At 38.3% G+C, this 18,651-nt stretch overlaps 1 protein-coding gene across 3 annotated transcripts in view; it reads right to left on the bottom strand.

Moving 5' to 3' along the window:
• The window catches only part of ACAD11 (acyl-CoA dehydrogenase family member 11), a 125,116-nt gene that overhangs the window by 18,330 nt on the left and 88,135 nt on the right, over positions 1–18,651 (bottom strand). For all 3 annotated transcript variants that reach the window (XM_004381406.2, XM_023735952.1, XM_023735954.1), the window contains 4 exons: positions 9,588–9,654; positions 8,883–8,968; positions 6,140–6,211; positions 5,052–5,206 (listed from right to left, as the gene is read on the bottom strand). In XM_004381406.2, the coding sequence (XP_004381463.1) occupies positions 5,052–5,206; positions 6,140–6,211; positions 8,883–8,968; positions 9,588–9,654 (380 nt within the window). The remainder of the gene's footprint in view (positions 1–5,051; positions 5,207–6,139; positions 6,212–8,882; positions 8,969–9,587; positions 9,655–18,651) is intronic.

Here is an 18,651-nt window from a genome sequence, read left to right on the forward strand (position 1 = left end):
TGGTTCAGCCAAAGATTAGACAGCCCCATAAAACAAAACAAGACTAATGGGGCACAACAGTCAAGGGACAAGGACTAGAAGGGAGGAGGGGACTGGAAAGCTGGTAATAGGGAATCCAAGGTTGAGAAGGGATAGTGTTGACATGTTGTGGGGTTGTTATACATTGTCAAAAAACAGTATGTGTACTGTTTAATGCGAAACTATTTGTTCTCTAAACCTTCATCTACACTACAATTAAAAAAAAATTAAACACTTTTGCTCTGCAAAAGACCCTGTTAAGAGGATGAAAAGACAAGCTACAGTGTGGGAGAAAATATTTGCAAACTGCATACAAAGAACAATATCTAGAATACATAAAGAATTCTCAAAATTCAACAGTAAAAAATAGACAATCTAAACAGAAGATGGGCAAAAGACATGAAGAAACATTCCACCAAAGAGGACATACAGATGCAAGTAAGCACATGAAAAGATGTTTAGCATGATAAGCCATTAGCGAAATGCATATTAAAACCACAACAAGCTATCATTACACACCTATTAGAATGGCTAAAAAAAAAAAAAAAAATACAACACCAAACGCTGGCAGGGATACAGAAAAACTGGATCACTCATACATTGTTGGTGAGAATGTAATGGAATAGCCATTCTGGAAAAATAGTTCGGCAGCTTCTTAAACACCTAAATATTGCAACTACCATATGACCCAGCAGTTGCACTCTTATAAAATGTTTATAGCAGCTTTATTTGTAGCAGCCCCAAACTGGAAACAACTCAGACGTTCCTCAGTGGGTGAATGGTTAAACAAACTGTAGTATATCCATGGACTAATACTCAGCAATAAAAAGGAACAAACTATTGATACACGAAAACCCTGGATGAATATGCAGAGAATTATGCTGAGTAAAAAAGGCCAATCCCCAAAGGTTATAGAATGTAGGATTCCATTTCTATAACGTTCTTGAAATGACAAAATTATAGAAATGTAAAACAGATTAGTGGTTGCCAGAAGTTCAGATGTGGGTGGGAGTGGGTGAGAAGTGGGAGTGGCTATAAAAGAACAACAACATAAGAGATCCTTTGGTGATGGAAATGTTCTGTATCTTGACTGTATCAGCGACAATATCCTGGTTGTTACATTGTAGTATAGTTTAGCAGGATGTTACCATTGGGGGAAAGTGATTAAAAGGTACAAGGGATCTTTCTGTATTATTTCACCAATTATTGCTTACATCTGCTTGTGAGTTTATATTTGCATTTGCACGTGAGATACAAATTATCTCAAAATCCAACTCAAAATGCTGTTGTTAGGTGCTGTTGAAGTCATTTCCAACTCATAGCAGCCCTATGTACAACAGAATGAAACAATGCCCAGTCCTGTGCCATCGTCACAATATCTCAAAATAAAAGGTTTAATTTTTTAAAAATTAATACTTCTTATGGATTGAATTGGGTCCCCCCCAAAAAATGTGTGTCAACTTGGTTAGTCAGTCCATAATTGTCTACCATTTTGTCATCTGATGTGATTTTCCTATGTGTTATAAATCCTACCTCTATGATATTAATACTAATGAAGCCCTGGTGGCATAGTGGTTAACAGCTTGGCTGCTAACCAAAAAGATTGGCAGTTCGAATCCACCAGCTGCTCCTTGGAAACCCTACGGGGCAGTTCTACTCTGTCCTATAGCGTCGTTATGAGTTGGAATTGACTCAGCAACAGGTTTGGTTTGGAGCCCTGGTGGCGCAATGGGTAAGAGCTCGGCTGCTAACCAAAAGGTTGGCAGTTCAAATCCACCAGCTGCTCCCTGGAAATGCTATGGGGCAGTTCTACTCTGTCCTACAGGGCTGCTATGAGTTAGAATTGACTTGATGGCCATGGCTTTGGTTTTTTGTTGTTTTATGATGTTAATGAGGGGGGATTAGCGGTAGTTATGTTAATGAGTCAGGACTCCATCTACAAGATAAGGTTGTGTCTTAAGTCAATCTCTTTTGAGATACAAAAGAGAGAGGCGAGCAGAGAGACGAGAGACGTGGGGACCTCAAAGGACATACCACCAAGAAAGCAGTGCCGGGAGCAGAGTATGTCCTTTGGACTTGAGGTTCCTGTGCTGAGAAGTTCCTAGACCAGGGAAAGACTGATGACAAGGATCTTACCCCAGAGCCGACACAGAGAGAAAACCTTCCCCCCTGGAGCTAGCTCCCTGAATTCAGACTTCCAGCCTCCTCGACTGTGAGAGAATAAATTTGTTTGTTAAAGCCATCTGCTTATGGTATTTGTTACAGCAGCACTAGATGACAAAGACAGTACTTTAAAAAATTTGTCTTAATGAACATTCTCTGAGTTTTTTCCACTGGCCAAAACTTGGAAGAGAAGTGGGGGAGACAAGTGGAAGAATATGGAGACCAAACTTTACCATAAATCCCACAAGCAACTAAACACTCAGAATCCAGCAGTGAAACCCAGGGGGCATGACTAGTGCTTCCAGTTGGCCGTAATGGGATTTTCGGTTCCTAGTTCTAAACATAGAACTGGTGTTTACAATGGAGAATAATGTTTGTTAATATAAGGTTGACCAACAGACAATTACAGTGCTCAGATTCCAGCCACAGCCATTTTTTATGCTAGGTCACGTTTGTACACTTCTTCAACGGGCAGATGTTTGATCAGAATTTTGATAGAGCAGTGATGTTCAATATGATAATCATTAACCACATGTGCCTACTGAGCATTTGAAATATGCCTAGTCTGAATTGAGATGTACTATAAGTGTAGAATGCACATTCAATATCAAATAATCAGCATAAAAAATAAAATATCTCGGTAACATTTTTATATTGGTTTCATATTGAAGTGAAAACGTTTTAAATATTTTGGGTTAAATAAAATATATTATTAACATTAATTTCACCTATTTCTTTTGACTTTTTAAAATATGGACACTAGAAAATTTAAAATTACATTTGTGGCTACAATATGTTTCTACTGGACAGCACTGTCCTGCAGGGTGATGCGGGGCTCTGAAAGAACAACTCCAAACATGCTGCCAGCAGAATGAGTCTTGTTTTTGCTGGCTGTAGATTGGGTAATGATAACTGCATGAACAGACCCAAAATGCATTTACTTCTCAGTTTTAGAATAAAGGAAAGTGTTCTTAGCTGGGTTTCTATGGACTGAAAAGCGTTAAGTGGGTGTAAACTGAGTGCTCTAGGGGACTGCCACATTTAATTATTAAGATGAAACTTGGATCTAGAACCTTTTGCTTCAGAGCCTGGAGCAGTTTATGAGGCAGCTGGAAGGAGTCTGCCATTTCAGGGAAATGGAATGTTACTTTCACTGAATTTAAAAAAAAAAAAAAGAACACAAAAACCTGGCCCAGATTTTTGTTCATGACATGCTCATATATCTCTTTTGCTTCTGCCAAATCATTTCCTTTGTGCCAGATGCAAGAAGTTTCCCGTGAGGACAGGCCTATGTATGAAAAGCCCAGGCTTGTTCTCCATGATACACTAATTTTAAAAGGCAGGAGGGAAATTTCCCGGAAAATAACTGTCATCCAGCATGGCCTGAAACATTACTCATGACAGCTGCACTTAGGCAGAATGCTTCTACGTGTCAAGATGCCTGTCCCTCAACTTACTGTGTCCTACTGTCACCCTCCTGCAGGGTGTGGCTGGCAATCTTGAAAAGAGAAAAGGGTAGGCAGTGATAGTTGGTGCCATGAGTAACTGTTTAACCCTACTCCAGCAGCAGCATGGGCTGTATCCATGCCCCAAATGTTCGCATCTTCTTATTTCCTCACACAGTAAAAGCTGAACGTTTGCCTTTGTTGCATATTAAAGGAGTTCCCCACAAATTATTCCTATCTGCGGTGCCATAAAGCAGGCTGTATTTTTCTAGAAGAAAAATGTTGCAAATAAATCACAGATATGCTGAATAATGGAGCCCTGGTGGTGCAGTGGTTAAGAGCTCAGGTTGCTAACCAAAAGGTCACCAGTTCGAATCCACCAGCTGCTCCTCGGAAACCCTATGGGGCAGTTCTACTCTGTCCTGTAGGGTCGCTGAGTTGGACCAGACTTGACAGCAATGGTTTTTATGCTGAATGTCACAAAAAGGAAGATAAGCCTATAAGAATTTAAGATAAAAAATATACCTCAAATTTTATAAAACAGTCACAAATGTATTTTACAAGGAGCCCAATGTACTAAAATATACACATCTAGCAAATACAATTATATCCCCATAAATCTGACCTCATGTTAACATGTTAGCAATAGTAAGTATTAACTATTTGAATATAATTTTTCTTGCCTTCTTAAAATCTAGAAGAACTTTTTGGGAGAAGATTTGGACATTCTAGTTCACTTAAGATCCTCAAGGAAATCTCAGACGATACCATCTTTATCCTCTTAATAAATATCTCCTAATTTTGATTACGTTGTCTATGTAACTATATTGTTTATAGCACTTTGTAAACAACAGACTCAGAAGAATAAAATTTATAGATGAAAATTCAAAAAATCATGGAAAGTCCCACCAAATGTTGCTGTCACTTCTACTTGTGTCTCTCCAGTGACAGAGAACTCATGTCCTCCTGAAGCAGTTCACTCCATTTTTAGAACTATCGGAACGTTTCTCCTCCCACTGAGCTTTAGGCTGTTTTCCCATGCCATCTACTACCCTATCCTTATCTGTCCTAATTCCTCCTGGAAAGCCAAATGACAAATCCAGTCCTGCTTTATTCTGACATCTGTCTCCATGTCCATGGAGAGTGCTAATGTACCAGGTTCTCTAGAGAATTAGTCTGGGAAAGTTGAAGAAATTGGCCACGCTCTGTGTGCTGAGGTAATGAAGCTCTTTAGGAACTATTTCATCTTTCACAAGATAAACACCTCTCATCAGACTATATTTAAATACAGACATAACATTTTGTGGAAAAGAATCACCTCGTTCATGTACAGTAAATCTCTTTATGACCAAGTAATATTGTTTTTGTTCAAGGTTAGTGTGGTGAATTGGGCTACAATAAATTTAAAAAATTAATTGTCCTTACATGTGCAGATAGTTTCTTCTTAAAGGTCACCCGCTGTGTTGCACGTTCACACATGATCTGCAGAACACGTTCAGCCAAACCTACTGTTCTCATGCAGTGGTGGATTCTGCCAGGTCCAAGGCGGCCTTGGGCAATTTCAAATCCCCTTCCTTCACCTATGAAAGAAAGGAGGGCATGAGAAAGCCATGGCCCATTCCTGTTGTTATTTACACAAATCCTAGGAAAATGTTGAGCTGCCCTCAATAAAAATCACATTCTGGCAGGGAAGAAGTCAGTTCTAAAATAAGGCTCATTATACATATATGGGAATTTTGATTGCTATGATTTTTAAACCACCATCAATAAACATATCAACCAAATCCAAAACTATCTCTTGGGTACCTACTATGCATAAGCTACTGTATTAGTGTCACAGTAGTTACAAAGGTGGGCAAGCCACCGTTCCGGACACTCAGGAGTTTAAAATCCAGAAGTTGGGGCAAGGATGCTAGGGAGAAGGGCTATAGAGAGAGACCAAGAAAGACAAAGGAAGGAGAGATTGTCTGTTCCCCACTGTAACCTTAGGGTCTGGCAGGTATCAGGAGCTTATTGAGTTGATAGATGAGTCTGAATGGGGTAAGGAACACAAAAACCTCCCTGGCAAGAGAGGACATATAGAATATTCTTTGAAAGTCAGGTAGGATTCCAATAAGCAGGAGGGTGGAGTCCTTCCAGCCATACAATGTCAAAGTTATTTTATGCTCTCAACTTGTATAAAGGACTTGAATTCAGAAAATGAAGTTTTCTTAAAATAAATAGAGGCCTGCTTGAGAGATCATGTTTTAGGAAAAAGCGTGTTTCCCTGAATTGCATGATTTTTTATTTAGCTATGTTCTCAATTGATGTGCTATACAAAAACACATCCAAAACTTAAATAAAACCTTATTATTTTATGGAAGGAAATCTACAAAATAGAAATTTTTTTCCTTGATAAATAGAGTAAATGAGAAGTACCTAAACTAAAGTAGGCTGCATATCTTTTTCAGATTAAGGCCTAAAAATATTTTAATCCACAATTCAGGAGAATAATTCTTCCAAACTTATCTTACCTAGTATTAAATTGGTGACAGGAACTCGCACTTGATTAAAATGGACCTCAAAATGTCCTCCATGAAAATTATCTATAAATTAGAAAATAAAATTTTAAGAAGCAAAATGTGTTGACAAAAGAATTAGCCACACATAATTAATCTGATTAAGTGAAATCATTCAAAGAAGGTAAGATTTAGAAGTCCCTGGGTATCACGGACATTTCTAGGTAGACCTTAGCCCTGAGACCCTAGCACCCAGCAGCCCAGAAAACTCATCAACTGTTCAGTTTGGAAAAGATCTTAGACATCCTTTGATCTAGAGGTTTTCAAATCCATTCTCTAAAGTCCTAGTGCTATGAAAAAAGGAAGACTGGGCTCCACAGCTCCAACTACATTATTTTATTATTGTTTCTTCTTGGAAATCTTTTATATATTGTTGTTCTTGTTAGGTGCCATCGAGTTGATTCTGACTTATAGTGACCCTATAGGCTTCCAATAAAATTTTGCTTGGGGAAAAAAAAAAGTTTTAATGATTCAAAAATTGAAAGTGAGTAATGTGATTCAAGTTTCTCATTTTATCATTGCGAAAACCTGTGCCCAAAGATGAGAAGAGCTGCTCAAGGGGATGGAGCAGGATCAGCATTAGTGATGAAGCAGAGACTAGGCCTGCAGGTATGATTACTCCCAGTCTAGGCTTGTTCCACCATGTGTTCACCTCTTGAAAACGCTCTGACATTTGAATTACGGAGACTGTGATTGTTACGGTTGTATGTCAACTTGGCTGGGCCATGATTCTCAGTGGTTTGGCAGTTGTAATGTAGTTTGGCAGTCATATAATGATATGATCACCTCCATGATAAAATCTGATATAATGTGATCACCTTCATGATGGGATCTGCTGTGAGTAGCCAATCAGTTAAAAGACAGTTTCCTTAGGAGTATGGCATGCATTCAACATAGGTGGACCCTCTGGCAGGGCTCATGGGCTTTTGCTCACTCTGGATCCTGCAGCTGGCTCCTGTTTGTCTGACCTCTGGTTCTTGGGACTTGAGCTAGCAACTCACCTGTCGTCTTGCCTGGCGATCTTGGGATTCATTGGTCTTCACAGTCTGTGAGCCAGAGCTCTGCTGTCTGACCTGCTGATCTTGGGTTCATAAGCCCCTGTGGCTACCAGCCTCTCCCTGAATTAGAAGGAGCCTCCAGCCTGACCCACAGACTTGGGGTGTTCCAACCTCTAAAACTGCATGAGCCATTTCCTTGATATAAATCTTTCTCCCTATATATTTATATGCTTTACTGGTTTTGCTTCTCTAGAGAACTCAGCCTAAGATAGAGACTGAGAACACATTCATGCATTTGCCTTGCATCATACTTCCTCCTTGCCAAGTTGTGGAGATAACCTCACACCCTTTTCCCGTCACTAGACATGAATAATCAACCTTCTCCACACTGTTTCTTTTGGCCTTGGGCATAAGCGCTGGTGGATTTGTCAGACTGAAAATTCAAACACAGGCTTTGTGATGGAGGGTATTTGCAGCCAACATATAATTTAAACCCATTTTGGGGGTCTTTCAAGGGCATGGCTCTGCAATCCAACACGTCCCCATGAACAATTTGCTCTAGTGAGCTTGTTCATCCCCGTCTTGCCACCACGCTTAACCTGTGACTACATCTGTTGCATCCTACAGAAGGTGATGATGTCAAATGTTCTATAAACTTCAAGTCTTGTCCCTGCTATTGGGCATTTTCATCAGCCATATTCAACCATAAAGAAAGCCAGGGTCACCACAGAACCTGAAGTGCAATCAACTTTTTTCATAACATTTATCACCTTCTAACATGCTATATAATCTACTTATTTATACATCTGTAGTTATTGCCTAAGGAGCCCTGGTGGTGCAGTGGTTAATGCATGGCTGCTAACCGAAAGGTGAGAGGTTCAAACCTACCACTTGTTCTGCAGGAGAAACATGTGGCAGTCTGCTTCCGTAAAGATTTCAGCCTTGGAAACCCTATGAGGCAGTTCTACCCTGTCCTATGGGGTCGCTATGAGTTGGAATCAACTCAACGGCAACAGGTTTGGTTCTGGGTTAGTTATTGCCTCTCTCCTTTCACCAGCATGTAAGCTCCATGAGGGCAGGAGTCTTAGCCTATTCTATCTGCTGGTGTATTTCAAACACCTAGAACAGTGTTCAGCACTCAGTAAATACCTACTGAGTGAGTGACATGAGTAGCCTGGATACAATGGACATGTGCACAGGGTGGGTGGCAGCATATACAAGTGAAGTGTCTTTCCTTCTTAGCAGCTCCACCCAAGGACAGAAAGAAGGTTTTATATTCAAGTTTTATAGTTTTATATTCAAACATGTCAAAACTGACTACTTATTAACAGTTTTTATAGGTTGACTAATTAAGAAAGCTAAACTTGGAAACAAAAATGAATTTCCATGTGGATTTCTGAATTGCATTTATCTATGTCTATTTCATTAATCCATTCTCACAGATGACAGAGAGAAGACTGGCAGAGTTGCTATTCCTTGAATACAATCTGCCTTTCCAAAAAAATAAATAAAATGAGGTAAAGTGATACACTACCTCTTATTTTACTTGCCTTATTCTGAACTCCACCAGCATTTATATTAAGACATTTGTCAGGGCCAAAGTGATTTCTAAGAACACATCTCATACATTAAAATGCTATCGATCCCTTCAATTCCTTTCAATGCTTGCTAATGTGTGGACATGTTTATCGAGTACTTACCCATGTAGCCAAAAACTGACAAAGGCCTTATTACTTCTACTCCAGGTGTGTTGATTGGAACAAGAATCATGCTGTGTTGTTTGTGTCTAATCAAAAGAAAAACATGTTAGGAAAAGTCTACTAAGAGGAAAAATAAAACAGATGTTAGGTGGAGTTGCAATTTTCTTTTTTGGCGTTATCACATAAGCAGTGATGCCTGAAATGGGAGGCATCTAAAAGACATACACTGAGCACAGCCTGAGACAGGCTGTGATCTGGAACAATAACAGTGATTTGCAGATAAGTGAAAGTTGTTTGACAGAGGCTTCTCTTGATTGCTCAACGTTGGCAACTGGGAACTGAAATTAAACATTTAAGACCACCGCTTTTTACCTAGACATCTAGTCATTTAATTACTATAGACACTATAGAAAAATTTTATACGTCCTATAATCTGTCCCAAACAGCTTTAAGAATACAGCAATATTTTTTAATGCAGGAAATTCCACAGCAAAGAATGCACAGAAACACTCCCTAAAATGTCTTCCAAATACATTTTTCAGCAAAATAACTGTGAAATATGAATGTGACATTTAATTTCACAATAGACTCCATATCATTATGATTTGTGAGTCCAAACATTGCATTTTAACTAAATTAAGTAGATAGAGAGAAAGATTAACCCGTATTCCTACATAGACTTCTCAATCAGTATTGTTTTACTACCTGGACTCAGAAGAATTTTCAGTTCTTCCCATAACAATTGCAATTTTGCAAGTTGGACTTCCAACTCCTAAAACAGGGGAAAAATGAGAATACATCATAAAAGGAAACTTCTAGTCTGACATTTCACCCTGAAGTTTCTAAGCTTTCCAAATTGATTCCCGGCAAATAACAAATAAAGAGAAAAATTCTTGATTTGTTACAAAAAAAACATAATGCTTATATACAAAACCGAACCTCACTCAAGACAAAATGACTAGGCAAGGCCAAGAACAAACTGCCATCAATGAGAGCTGCTGCACAAAAATAACCAGAAGTCACAGAAGTCATGTAGCAGCTGCCATCCTTAAGATAAAATGAAGGCTCTCACATTCAAACCATTTCAGATATCAACCATGCTAAAAAGGTGGTGAAATTCTTGTAAAGTATTTCCTCCTGTGTAGGTCTCATATTTTCTGACACATGGACAAGAAGGCACTAAAATTCATATGCTATTTATTTCTCAACCAGTGGCTGAAAAAAACCTAATTTCCCAAGAAAGGGAGCTGGGTGAGGGTGAATTTGCTTGAGGATTCTCTGCACCTATCCTGACTCATAGTGAACCTACATGACAAAGCAGAACTGCCCCCAAAGTGTTTCCAAGGCTATAAATATTTATGGAAGCAAACTGCCACATCTTTCTCCCATGGAGTAGCTGGTGGGTTCAAACCGCCGACCTCTTGGTTAGCAGCTGAGCGCTTAACCACTGTGCCACTAGGGCAAAGTGGCAAATGGGTTTGGTTTTGGTTTTTCATACCTATCCCAGACTATGTCATTCACCCCTGTTACACATGGAGCAGCTGAAAAGGGTACCTGGAGATGTCTGCATATATGAGGCTCTGAACTCATCTTCAGTAAGCCCAGGTTCTTATTATTAAGAGTCAGAAATTTTAAAATATTCTGTTACTCTCACTTTAATTCAAACTTTTATTTTATCACAGTTTGGGGATCTGTGGCAGTCCCCCAAAGGGGCCTTCTTGCAAAAATACATTTCATTTTCACCAGTAAATCTCACCACCTGGTCCCTCAGGGAAAATATCATTTAACTGGCTTTTCAATTACAAGGCCATAAACAACTGGATCAGATTAAGTTAAGCATATTTGTTCAAGGCCTTAAGTTATCAGTCGTTTTTTTTTTAATTTCTTATAAAAAGTGGTTTCAAGAAATTTGAAACACATGAAGATTCAATGAGAAATGTTAGGAATTATATTAAATAGTTGAATAACACCATGAAATCCCAAGTGTTTAAAGAATAAGCTCCACAGAGCACATTAACGGACACTGCAAGGAGGTAAAAACCAGACTGTGGAAAATCTACAAAACCAACAATTCAGTTTCCTTACAAATTAAACTGTAATAGAAAGAAAAAGAGAGATGGAAGGGGATCTTATGGATTAAAAGACTCTTAAGAAAGGCTTATCAACCAACAGTAGTTTTTAGACCTTATTTGGATCCTAATTTGAACAATGGCACCTAACAACAACAACAATTTAAACAAATGAACTGTAAAAAAAATTGGCAATTACAAAACAATTAGAAAGTTGAATACTTACTGGATAAGTAATGACATTAAGGAATTTTAGGTGTGCTAATGGTATTGTGGTTTTATTTTTAAAAAAGCCCTTATTGAGATGCATACTGAAATATTTATCAAGGAAATGATATGGTGTCTGGGATTTATTTCAAAATAATATGAGGAGAGGAAGGGATTGGCATAGGGATGAAGCAAGACTGACCTTGAGTTGAAAACTGTTGAATCTCTAAAGCTAGTTAAAGAGAATTCCTGGGAAACATAAACGTGCAGCAGGGATATAAAGGAGAAATATGGGTAGTGTGTGAAAATGTTGGGAAACAGCTCACGTAAGAGTGAACATGAGGAGTTAGGGAGGCAGGACCCAGAGAAAAGAGATACCTTAACTCCTGAGACTGAGAGAGGATTGGGAAAAGAGTGAAGAAACAGTCCCAGCACAAAGATGATTAGGTAAGAATCAGAGGCCAAAGTAAGCAGAGGTAAAGACACCGAAGAGAAGATAGAAGAGTAAAGTTAAAGAGAAAAGATCTACTTTAAACACTAACACTTAAATTTGAAATTTTGAAACTCCTTACACTTGCATATCTGGCTCTATAGAAGAAACAAACAAAATAGAATACATAACTATAGCTCTTGTAGAGCCTTCAGTCTGAAGAGATACTAAACAAACAGAGAAGATACAATGGAAACTATTTAGAATTTCATAAAGTTCAGAATGGAAACCAAATTGGTAACACTTTTAAAACCAACTTGGAGAGATTCGAGATGGCAGAAATATATGTCCCCACTCTCTCCACCCAGAGATACCATTGAAATAAAAATGAAGGCATATCAGAAAAGGAAGCCGAGAAGGTGAGGCAGAGGATTGGGGGTGTTAGTGGTCACCAACAGATAAGAGATTTTAATAAATATCTGGGAAACAGAGGCAAGTTGATCAATAAAATGGACAAAGACACCAGAGCCTAGAAAATGATGTGAGGAAATACAAAGGTGAAGGGTCTGGCCTAAGAGTCAGAAAATATGACTGAAAAGTAGGGTTACAAATGAGGGATATGTCAAAGATTTATAAATGAGCAACTGGCATACCCACAGGCAGGTATCTGAAACTTACCCTCAAGGAGAAAGGTATACAGTGTGTTACAAAGAAACTGAATAAAGTCACTCTGATACTTGGTGGGGAGTGGGGGTGGGGAGTGGGGGTGGGGAGGGGTTATAGCCTGACAGCTGGCTTCCCAACTGCCCACTCTAAAGTAAATTCCAGCCCTGCCTCACCTAGAGTTTCCTAACATAACTCCTACTCAGGAGAAAAACATGGCTGGAAAAGAGCTCTATTTATATTAATAATAGAGAAAACCTTAATCAGCTACCTAAGAATCTCTAGCATGTGAAAAGAATCTGCAGCATTAAAGAGAATGACTCACCAGAATAAACAAACTGTAAACCTCACTCTAAGGAACAAGATAAAAGAAGAACCAGAGAGTCCCTAAAAAACAAAAACAAACTGAACTAAACCAAACAACAAAAACCAGCTAATGTAATCAGAGGCAAACACACTGCAGCCATAAAATCAGAAAAGGATGCTATGAAACAGAAATAATTCAAAAACAAGGAAAAAACACTCTTAGAAATTAACATATGATTGGTAACGCAAAAAGTTCAATAGAAGCACTAAAAATTAAGTAAAGAAAATCTTCCATAAATGGAGAAAAAAGTCAGAGACTGAAAATAAGAGAGCAAAGAGCACTGACAGCCAAAGCAAGAGGTCCAATATCAGAGTAAAAGGAGTCCAAGGAAGAGAAAAGAGAGGGAAAAAGGGGGAAGAATTTATTAAAGAAACATACAGAAGAAAATTTTCTAAAACTGGAAAAAAGAAGTCTTCAGATTAAAGGGTCCACTGACTTGCAAGTAAAATCTCTCTCTAGATATGTGCTTGTAAAATTTCAAAACATCAAAGATAAAAAGAACATCCTAAAAGTTTCCAGAGAGAAAAAATAAGCCACCTACAAAGGAATGAGGATTAGACTGGCATCAGACTTCTTAACATTAACAGAGGATGCTCGATGAAAATGGAGAGTTCAACCTAGAATTCTGTACCATCCAAAATATCAACTTCTGCGAGGGCAGAATAAATATATGTTCAAAAATGCAAGAACTCAGGGAATTGACTTATTATGCATCTTTTCTTAAAAAGTTACATATGTACTCTAGCAAAATAAGTATATAAATCAAGAAAAGGAAAGTCATAAGACCCAAAAGATAGTGGATCCCAGGAAGGCAGTATATGGAAGTCCCAGGTAACTGCACTGAAAAAAACCAAAACAAAACCTGTTGCCATTGAGTCAATTCTGACTCACGGCGACCCTATAGGACAGAGTAGAACTGCCTCATAGGGTTTCCAAGGAGTGCTGGTGGATTCGAACTGCCAGGCTTTTGGTTAGCAGCAGAGTTCTTAACCACTGTGGCACCAGGGCTCCAACTGCACTGAAGCACACCTAAATGGCAATCAATCCAGATTAGACAGGAAGACTAAAGATTCCAAGAGAGAGGTCCCAAGAAAGGGGTGCAATAGAAAGAAAGGCAGAATTTAGAGGTGTGTGTGCATAGGGAGGGAGGATATGAAGCTATAAAAGAAAATAATTTAATGAAATAAAAATGACAATTAGAAACTCCAAGAAAAAAAATATTAATGTACAAGTAAACCATGGTCCAAACAGAAAACAGACGACATTGTGGTATGAAGTCAAGTAATTATAGAGTATATGAAAAGCTATTCTAATTGGCCTATATGCTAGAATCACTATTCTTAGAATGGCCCGGGTGATACTGTGTTGGACCAGTTAAAGAAGGACACAAAATCCAACATACGACTTAGACTAGCACTGAACAATATTTACATAGTTCTGTAAGGTAAGTGTTATGTGTTTGTTTACAAAATTTAGAGTCATCCTGTGATCAACCATGATTATGGTTCTAAGACAGAAAATAAATATTAGCAATCCTGACAATGTAAAAGTAAAAATTGTAGCTGATACAAGGTAGGCTATGGATGGGATACATGAGAGGTAGAGGAGGGGTTAGGGCCCTCATATCCTTACATTATAGAGATTGAAGAGATTCTGTTAAATGAGGATTGTTACAGATTGAACTGTGTCCCCCAAAAACGTGTATCAATTTTGCTAGGCCATGATTTTCAGTATTGTGTGATTGTCTACCATTTTGTCATCTGATGTGATTTTCCTATGTGCTGTAAATCCTCTCAGTATGATGTTAATGAGATGGGATTAGTGGCAGTTATTTTAATGAGGCAGGACTCAGTCTATAAGATTAGATTGTGTTTTAAGCCAATCTCTTTTGAGAGATAAAAGAGAGAAGCAAACAGAGAGATATGGGGACCTCATACCACCAAGAAACAAGAGCCAGGAAGACAGCACGTCCTTTGGACCCAAGGTCCCTGCATTGAGAGGCTCCTAGACCAGGGGAAGACTGATGACAATGACCTTCCTCCAGAGCAAACAGAAAGAGAAAGCCTTCCCTTGGAGCTGATACCCTGAATATGGATTTCTAGCTTCCTAGACTGTAAGAGAATAAATTTTTCTCTGTTAAAGCCACCTATTTGTGATATTTCTGTTATAGCAGCACTAGATAACTAAGACAAGGATGAAGAAAGGGATTTAAAGAGATTTAAAGCTTAAAAAGTAATCAATTAAAAATTTTAAAATAAATATCTACATTAGAAAAGGCAGACAGTTGTAATACAAATGAGCTAAATCTTCATTATTCAAATTGGGGAGTCAATAAATAGTGTTTAAAATGAATAAATCAGAAGAGGGATCAAAGCATTTTACCTGGAATTACAGTGATAACTACAGAACTAAAACTGGAAATTGTTAGAAGAGTTGTCTCTAGGGTACAGTTCTGTCAGCTCTGGAGGAGGTCCTTGTCAACAATCTTCCCCTGGAAGGATGGGAAACAGTCTGATCTTATATGTTTTCTGATTTGTTTCCATATATTAATTGGATAAAAAATATCAATTTTAAAAAACATTTTAAAATTAAAAAACTAGCCTACTATCTTGTAAACAAAAAATGTCAATTATGAGAAGAAGACTGCAATGTTTTCCATATCTCTATTTCCCTGTCTCCTTTTAACCTGGCTGTGTAAGAGCCATTCCCGCATAAGCAGCCGGGTATTCCCCACTTCTTCTACGTGATCATACATAACTCCAAAAACACTACATGTGTACTCTGCCTGATAAAACACTTACGCTGATAAAAACACTTAAAATAGTTTTCATCTGAAAAAGGGAGGGAAGGGGAAGAAGACAGGGTGCCCAAGATGGGTGACTATTCATCCCCACACTGGTGGTAGAACAAGGAAACACCTTAAACTGGCTTAAAGTTTGAATGACAAGACTGAATTCCCCTGACCACAGCCATTAGAATCATCAGAGCATGCACTCATATACACATATGTATGATTTAATCTATGAATAGGAAGGAAGGGAGAGGCTTTTTAACTAACTGGAACAGGAAATACAAAAAGGAAACATTAAATTGGCCATTAGAGGTCACGCTGTAATCAGATAACAAATACGTTAGACAAAATTGTACACCCCGAATGAAGAAAACCAAAGACACAAGGGAAAGACTAGTCCGAAGGACTAATGGACCACAACCACCACAGCCTCCACCAGACTGAGACCAGCACAACTAGATGGTGCCCGGCTACCACCACTGACTGCTCTGACAGGGATCACAATAGAGGGTCCCAGGCAGAGCTGGAGAAAAATGCAGAACAAAATTCTAACTCACAGGAAAAAAAAAAAAACAGACTTACTGTCTGAAGAGGCTAGAGAAACCCTGAGAGTATGGTTCCCGGACAACATTTTAGCTCAGTAATGAAGTCACTTCTGAGGTTCACCCTTCAGCCAAAGATTAGACAGGCCCATAAAGCAAAACAAGACTAAAGGCTCACACCAGCCCAGGGGCAAGAACTAGAATGCAGGAGGGGACAGCAAAGCTGGTAATAGGGAACCCAAGGTTGAGAAGGGGAAAGTGTTGACATGTCGTGGGGTTTGTAACCAACATCACAATATATGCACTATTTGTTTAATGAGAAGCTAGTTTGTTCTATAAGCCTTCACCTAAAGCACAGTAACAAAAAAAAGGTCTTCCCCATGTTTTCCCCCACTTCATGACTTATCGTCCATATTATGCATGAGACAGAGAGCAAAACTGTGTTCCCCACTCTTCTGGGTTTTTTCATTATAGTCTTATTACTAAATCCAATTGTTTTAAATAAAATCAAATAGGAAGCTATTAAACTGAAAAAGGCTGAATCTGTTTCTTATTAAAAGAAAAATATGAGCATTTTCATAAATATAGGTAAGAAAAATGAAATATTGTCTAAGTAGAATATTTTACATTGCCTCCAAAAGTCTGTAGTCTGTGCATTGGCATTACAGGACCTTAATTCAGATTAAATACACTCAGTATTATACTGTTTATATCAGTAAATGGAAGTTTATTAGAATTTCTAGAGTTTGTTCTTCTTTTAAATAGTGATCTCTCTCACTCTCTTTCTCTCCCCCCGGCCTCTGTATTCTGGAACTCCAATTACACATATTTTAAACCTTTTGACATTGTCTCACAGGTCTCTGAGGCTCTCTTTATTTCTTTCAATCTTTTCTTTAAATTGGGTAACTCTTCTTGGTCTATCTTCAAGTTCATTAACTCTTTCCTCTGTCATCTCAATTATGTTATTAAACCCCTTCAGTGAATTTTTTATTTCAGATATTGTATTTTTCAGTTCTAAAACTTCCATTTTTTTTAATGCTTTCTATCTGTTTTCTGATGTTTATCTTTTTATTTTTCTTAACCTCATTGAGCAAATTTATAATTACTGTTGTAAGTCCTTGTCTGATAATTCCAATACCTGAGTCACTCTGAAAATCGGTTATATTTCCCTGGTTCTTAATTTATTGAGTAATTTTAGATTGTATTCTGGATATTGTGATTGTTTTGTTGTGAAGACTCCAAATTCTGTTATATTCCTTCAAAGAGTGTTGATGTTTTTGTTTTATCAGATAAATCACTTCAGTGGAGTCAAATTGCAAAGTCTGTCTCCCCTCAGGTGGATGGGAGATCAAATTTCAGTTTAGTTCTTTCAGCCGCAAGGTGCTTTGAGTCTGCTCTGTGCATGACTTTGGTTGAGGAATCAGCCAGAGACTTGGGCCAAATTTACATGTGAAATCTAGGCCTCCTCTTTTCTAGCTTTCTCCTTTCTGGTAATACCCCCCTTCATCTTCCAACAGCTGTGGCTGCCTAAGACTCTGTCCTCTGGTTTCTCAGAATGGAAAGATGCACATTTTCTAGGGAAGTGTCAGCTTTCCCACAGCATACTATGTCCTCAAGCCAAAGCCAGAGAAATGGGAAACTCACCTTGTTCCTGTCTTTTCTTCCAAATTTGACTTCCCTACAAAATCAGCTTGCCTTTGGTTCACTCCTCAGAAACTTAAGGTAGTTTTTTTTTTTTTTGGTAGCATTGTTATCTGTCGGGAGATCAATCTTAGATGCTTATTCCACCACACCAGGAGTGGAACTCCCCTAGAGTTTTCTCTTTTACATTGCCAAAGACCAGGTCTTCATCTACCCAGTGTGTGAGTTGCTTTTATATATCTATATGTATAGTGCAAAAGGTTAATGTGCTCGGCTGCTAATGAAAGGTTGGAGGTTTGAGTCCCCCTAGACATACCTTGAAAGAAAGGCTTGGCCATCTACTTCTGAAAAACCAGCCACTGAAAACCCTATGGAGCACAGTTTTACTTTGACATGCATGGGTTGTCATTAGTTGGAACTGACTAGACAGCAATTGGTATACCTATTATTACCGTCAGCTGAAGTTTGAGGAATGCAATGGTCATCTCAAAATAGAATCATAAAAATCAAAGGATGGAAAAAATATATCAAGCAAACAGCTACCAAAAAAGAGTAGGAGTGGCAATACTAATCTCAGATAAAATAGACTTTAAAACAAAACCCACCATAAAAGACAAAGAAGGACATTATATAATGATTAAAGGGACCATCCATCATGAAGACATAACCATAATAAACATCTACGCACCCAATGACAGGGCTCCAAAATACATAAAACAAATTCTAACAGCACTGAAAAGAGAAATTGACAGTTCCACAATAATTGTAGGAGACTTCAACACACCACTCTCGGTAAAGGACAGAACATCTAGAAAGAAACTCAACAAAGATACAGAAGACCTAAAGGGTACAATCAGCCAACTTGACCTCGTAGACATATACAGAACACTATACTCAACAGCTGCAAAGTACACATTCTTTTCCAATGCACATGGAATGTTCTCCAGAATAGACCACATCTTAGGCCACAGAGCAATTCTCAACAAGATCCAAAATGTTGAGATAATACAAAGTATCTTCTCTGGCCACAATGCCATCAAGGTAGAAATTAACAACAGG

This window comes from Trichechus manatus, unplaced genomic scaffold, assembly GCF_000243295.1.
Source record: "Trichechus manatus latirostris isolate Lorelei unplaced genomic scaffold, TriManLat1.0 scaffold00084, whole genome shotgun sequence".
Lineage (NCBI taxonomy): Eukaryota > Metazoa > Chordata > Mammalia > Sirenia > Trichechidae > Trichechus > Trichechus manatus.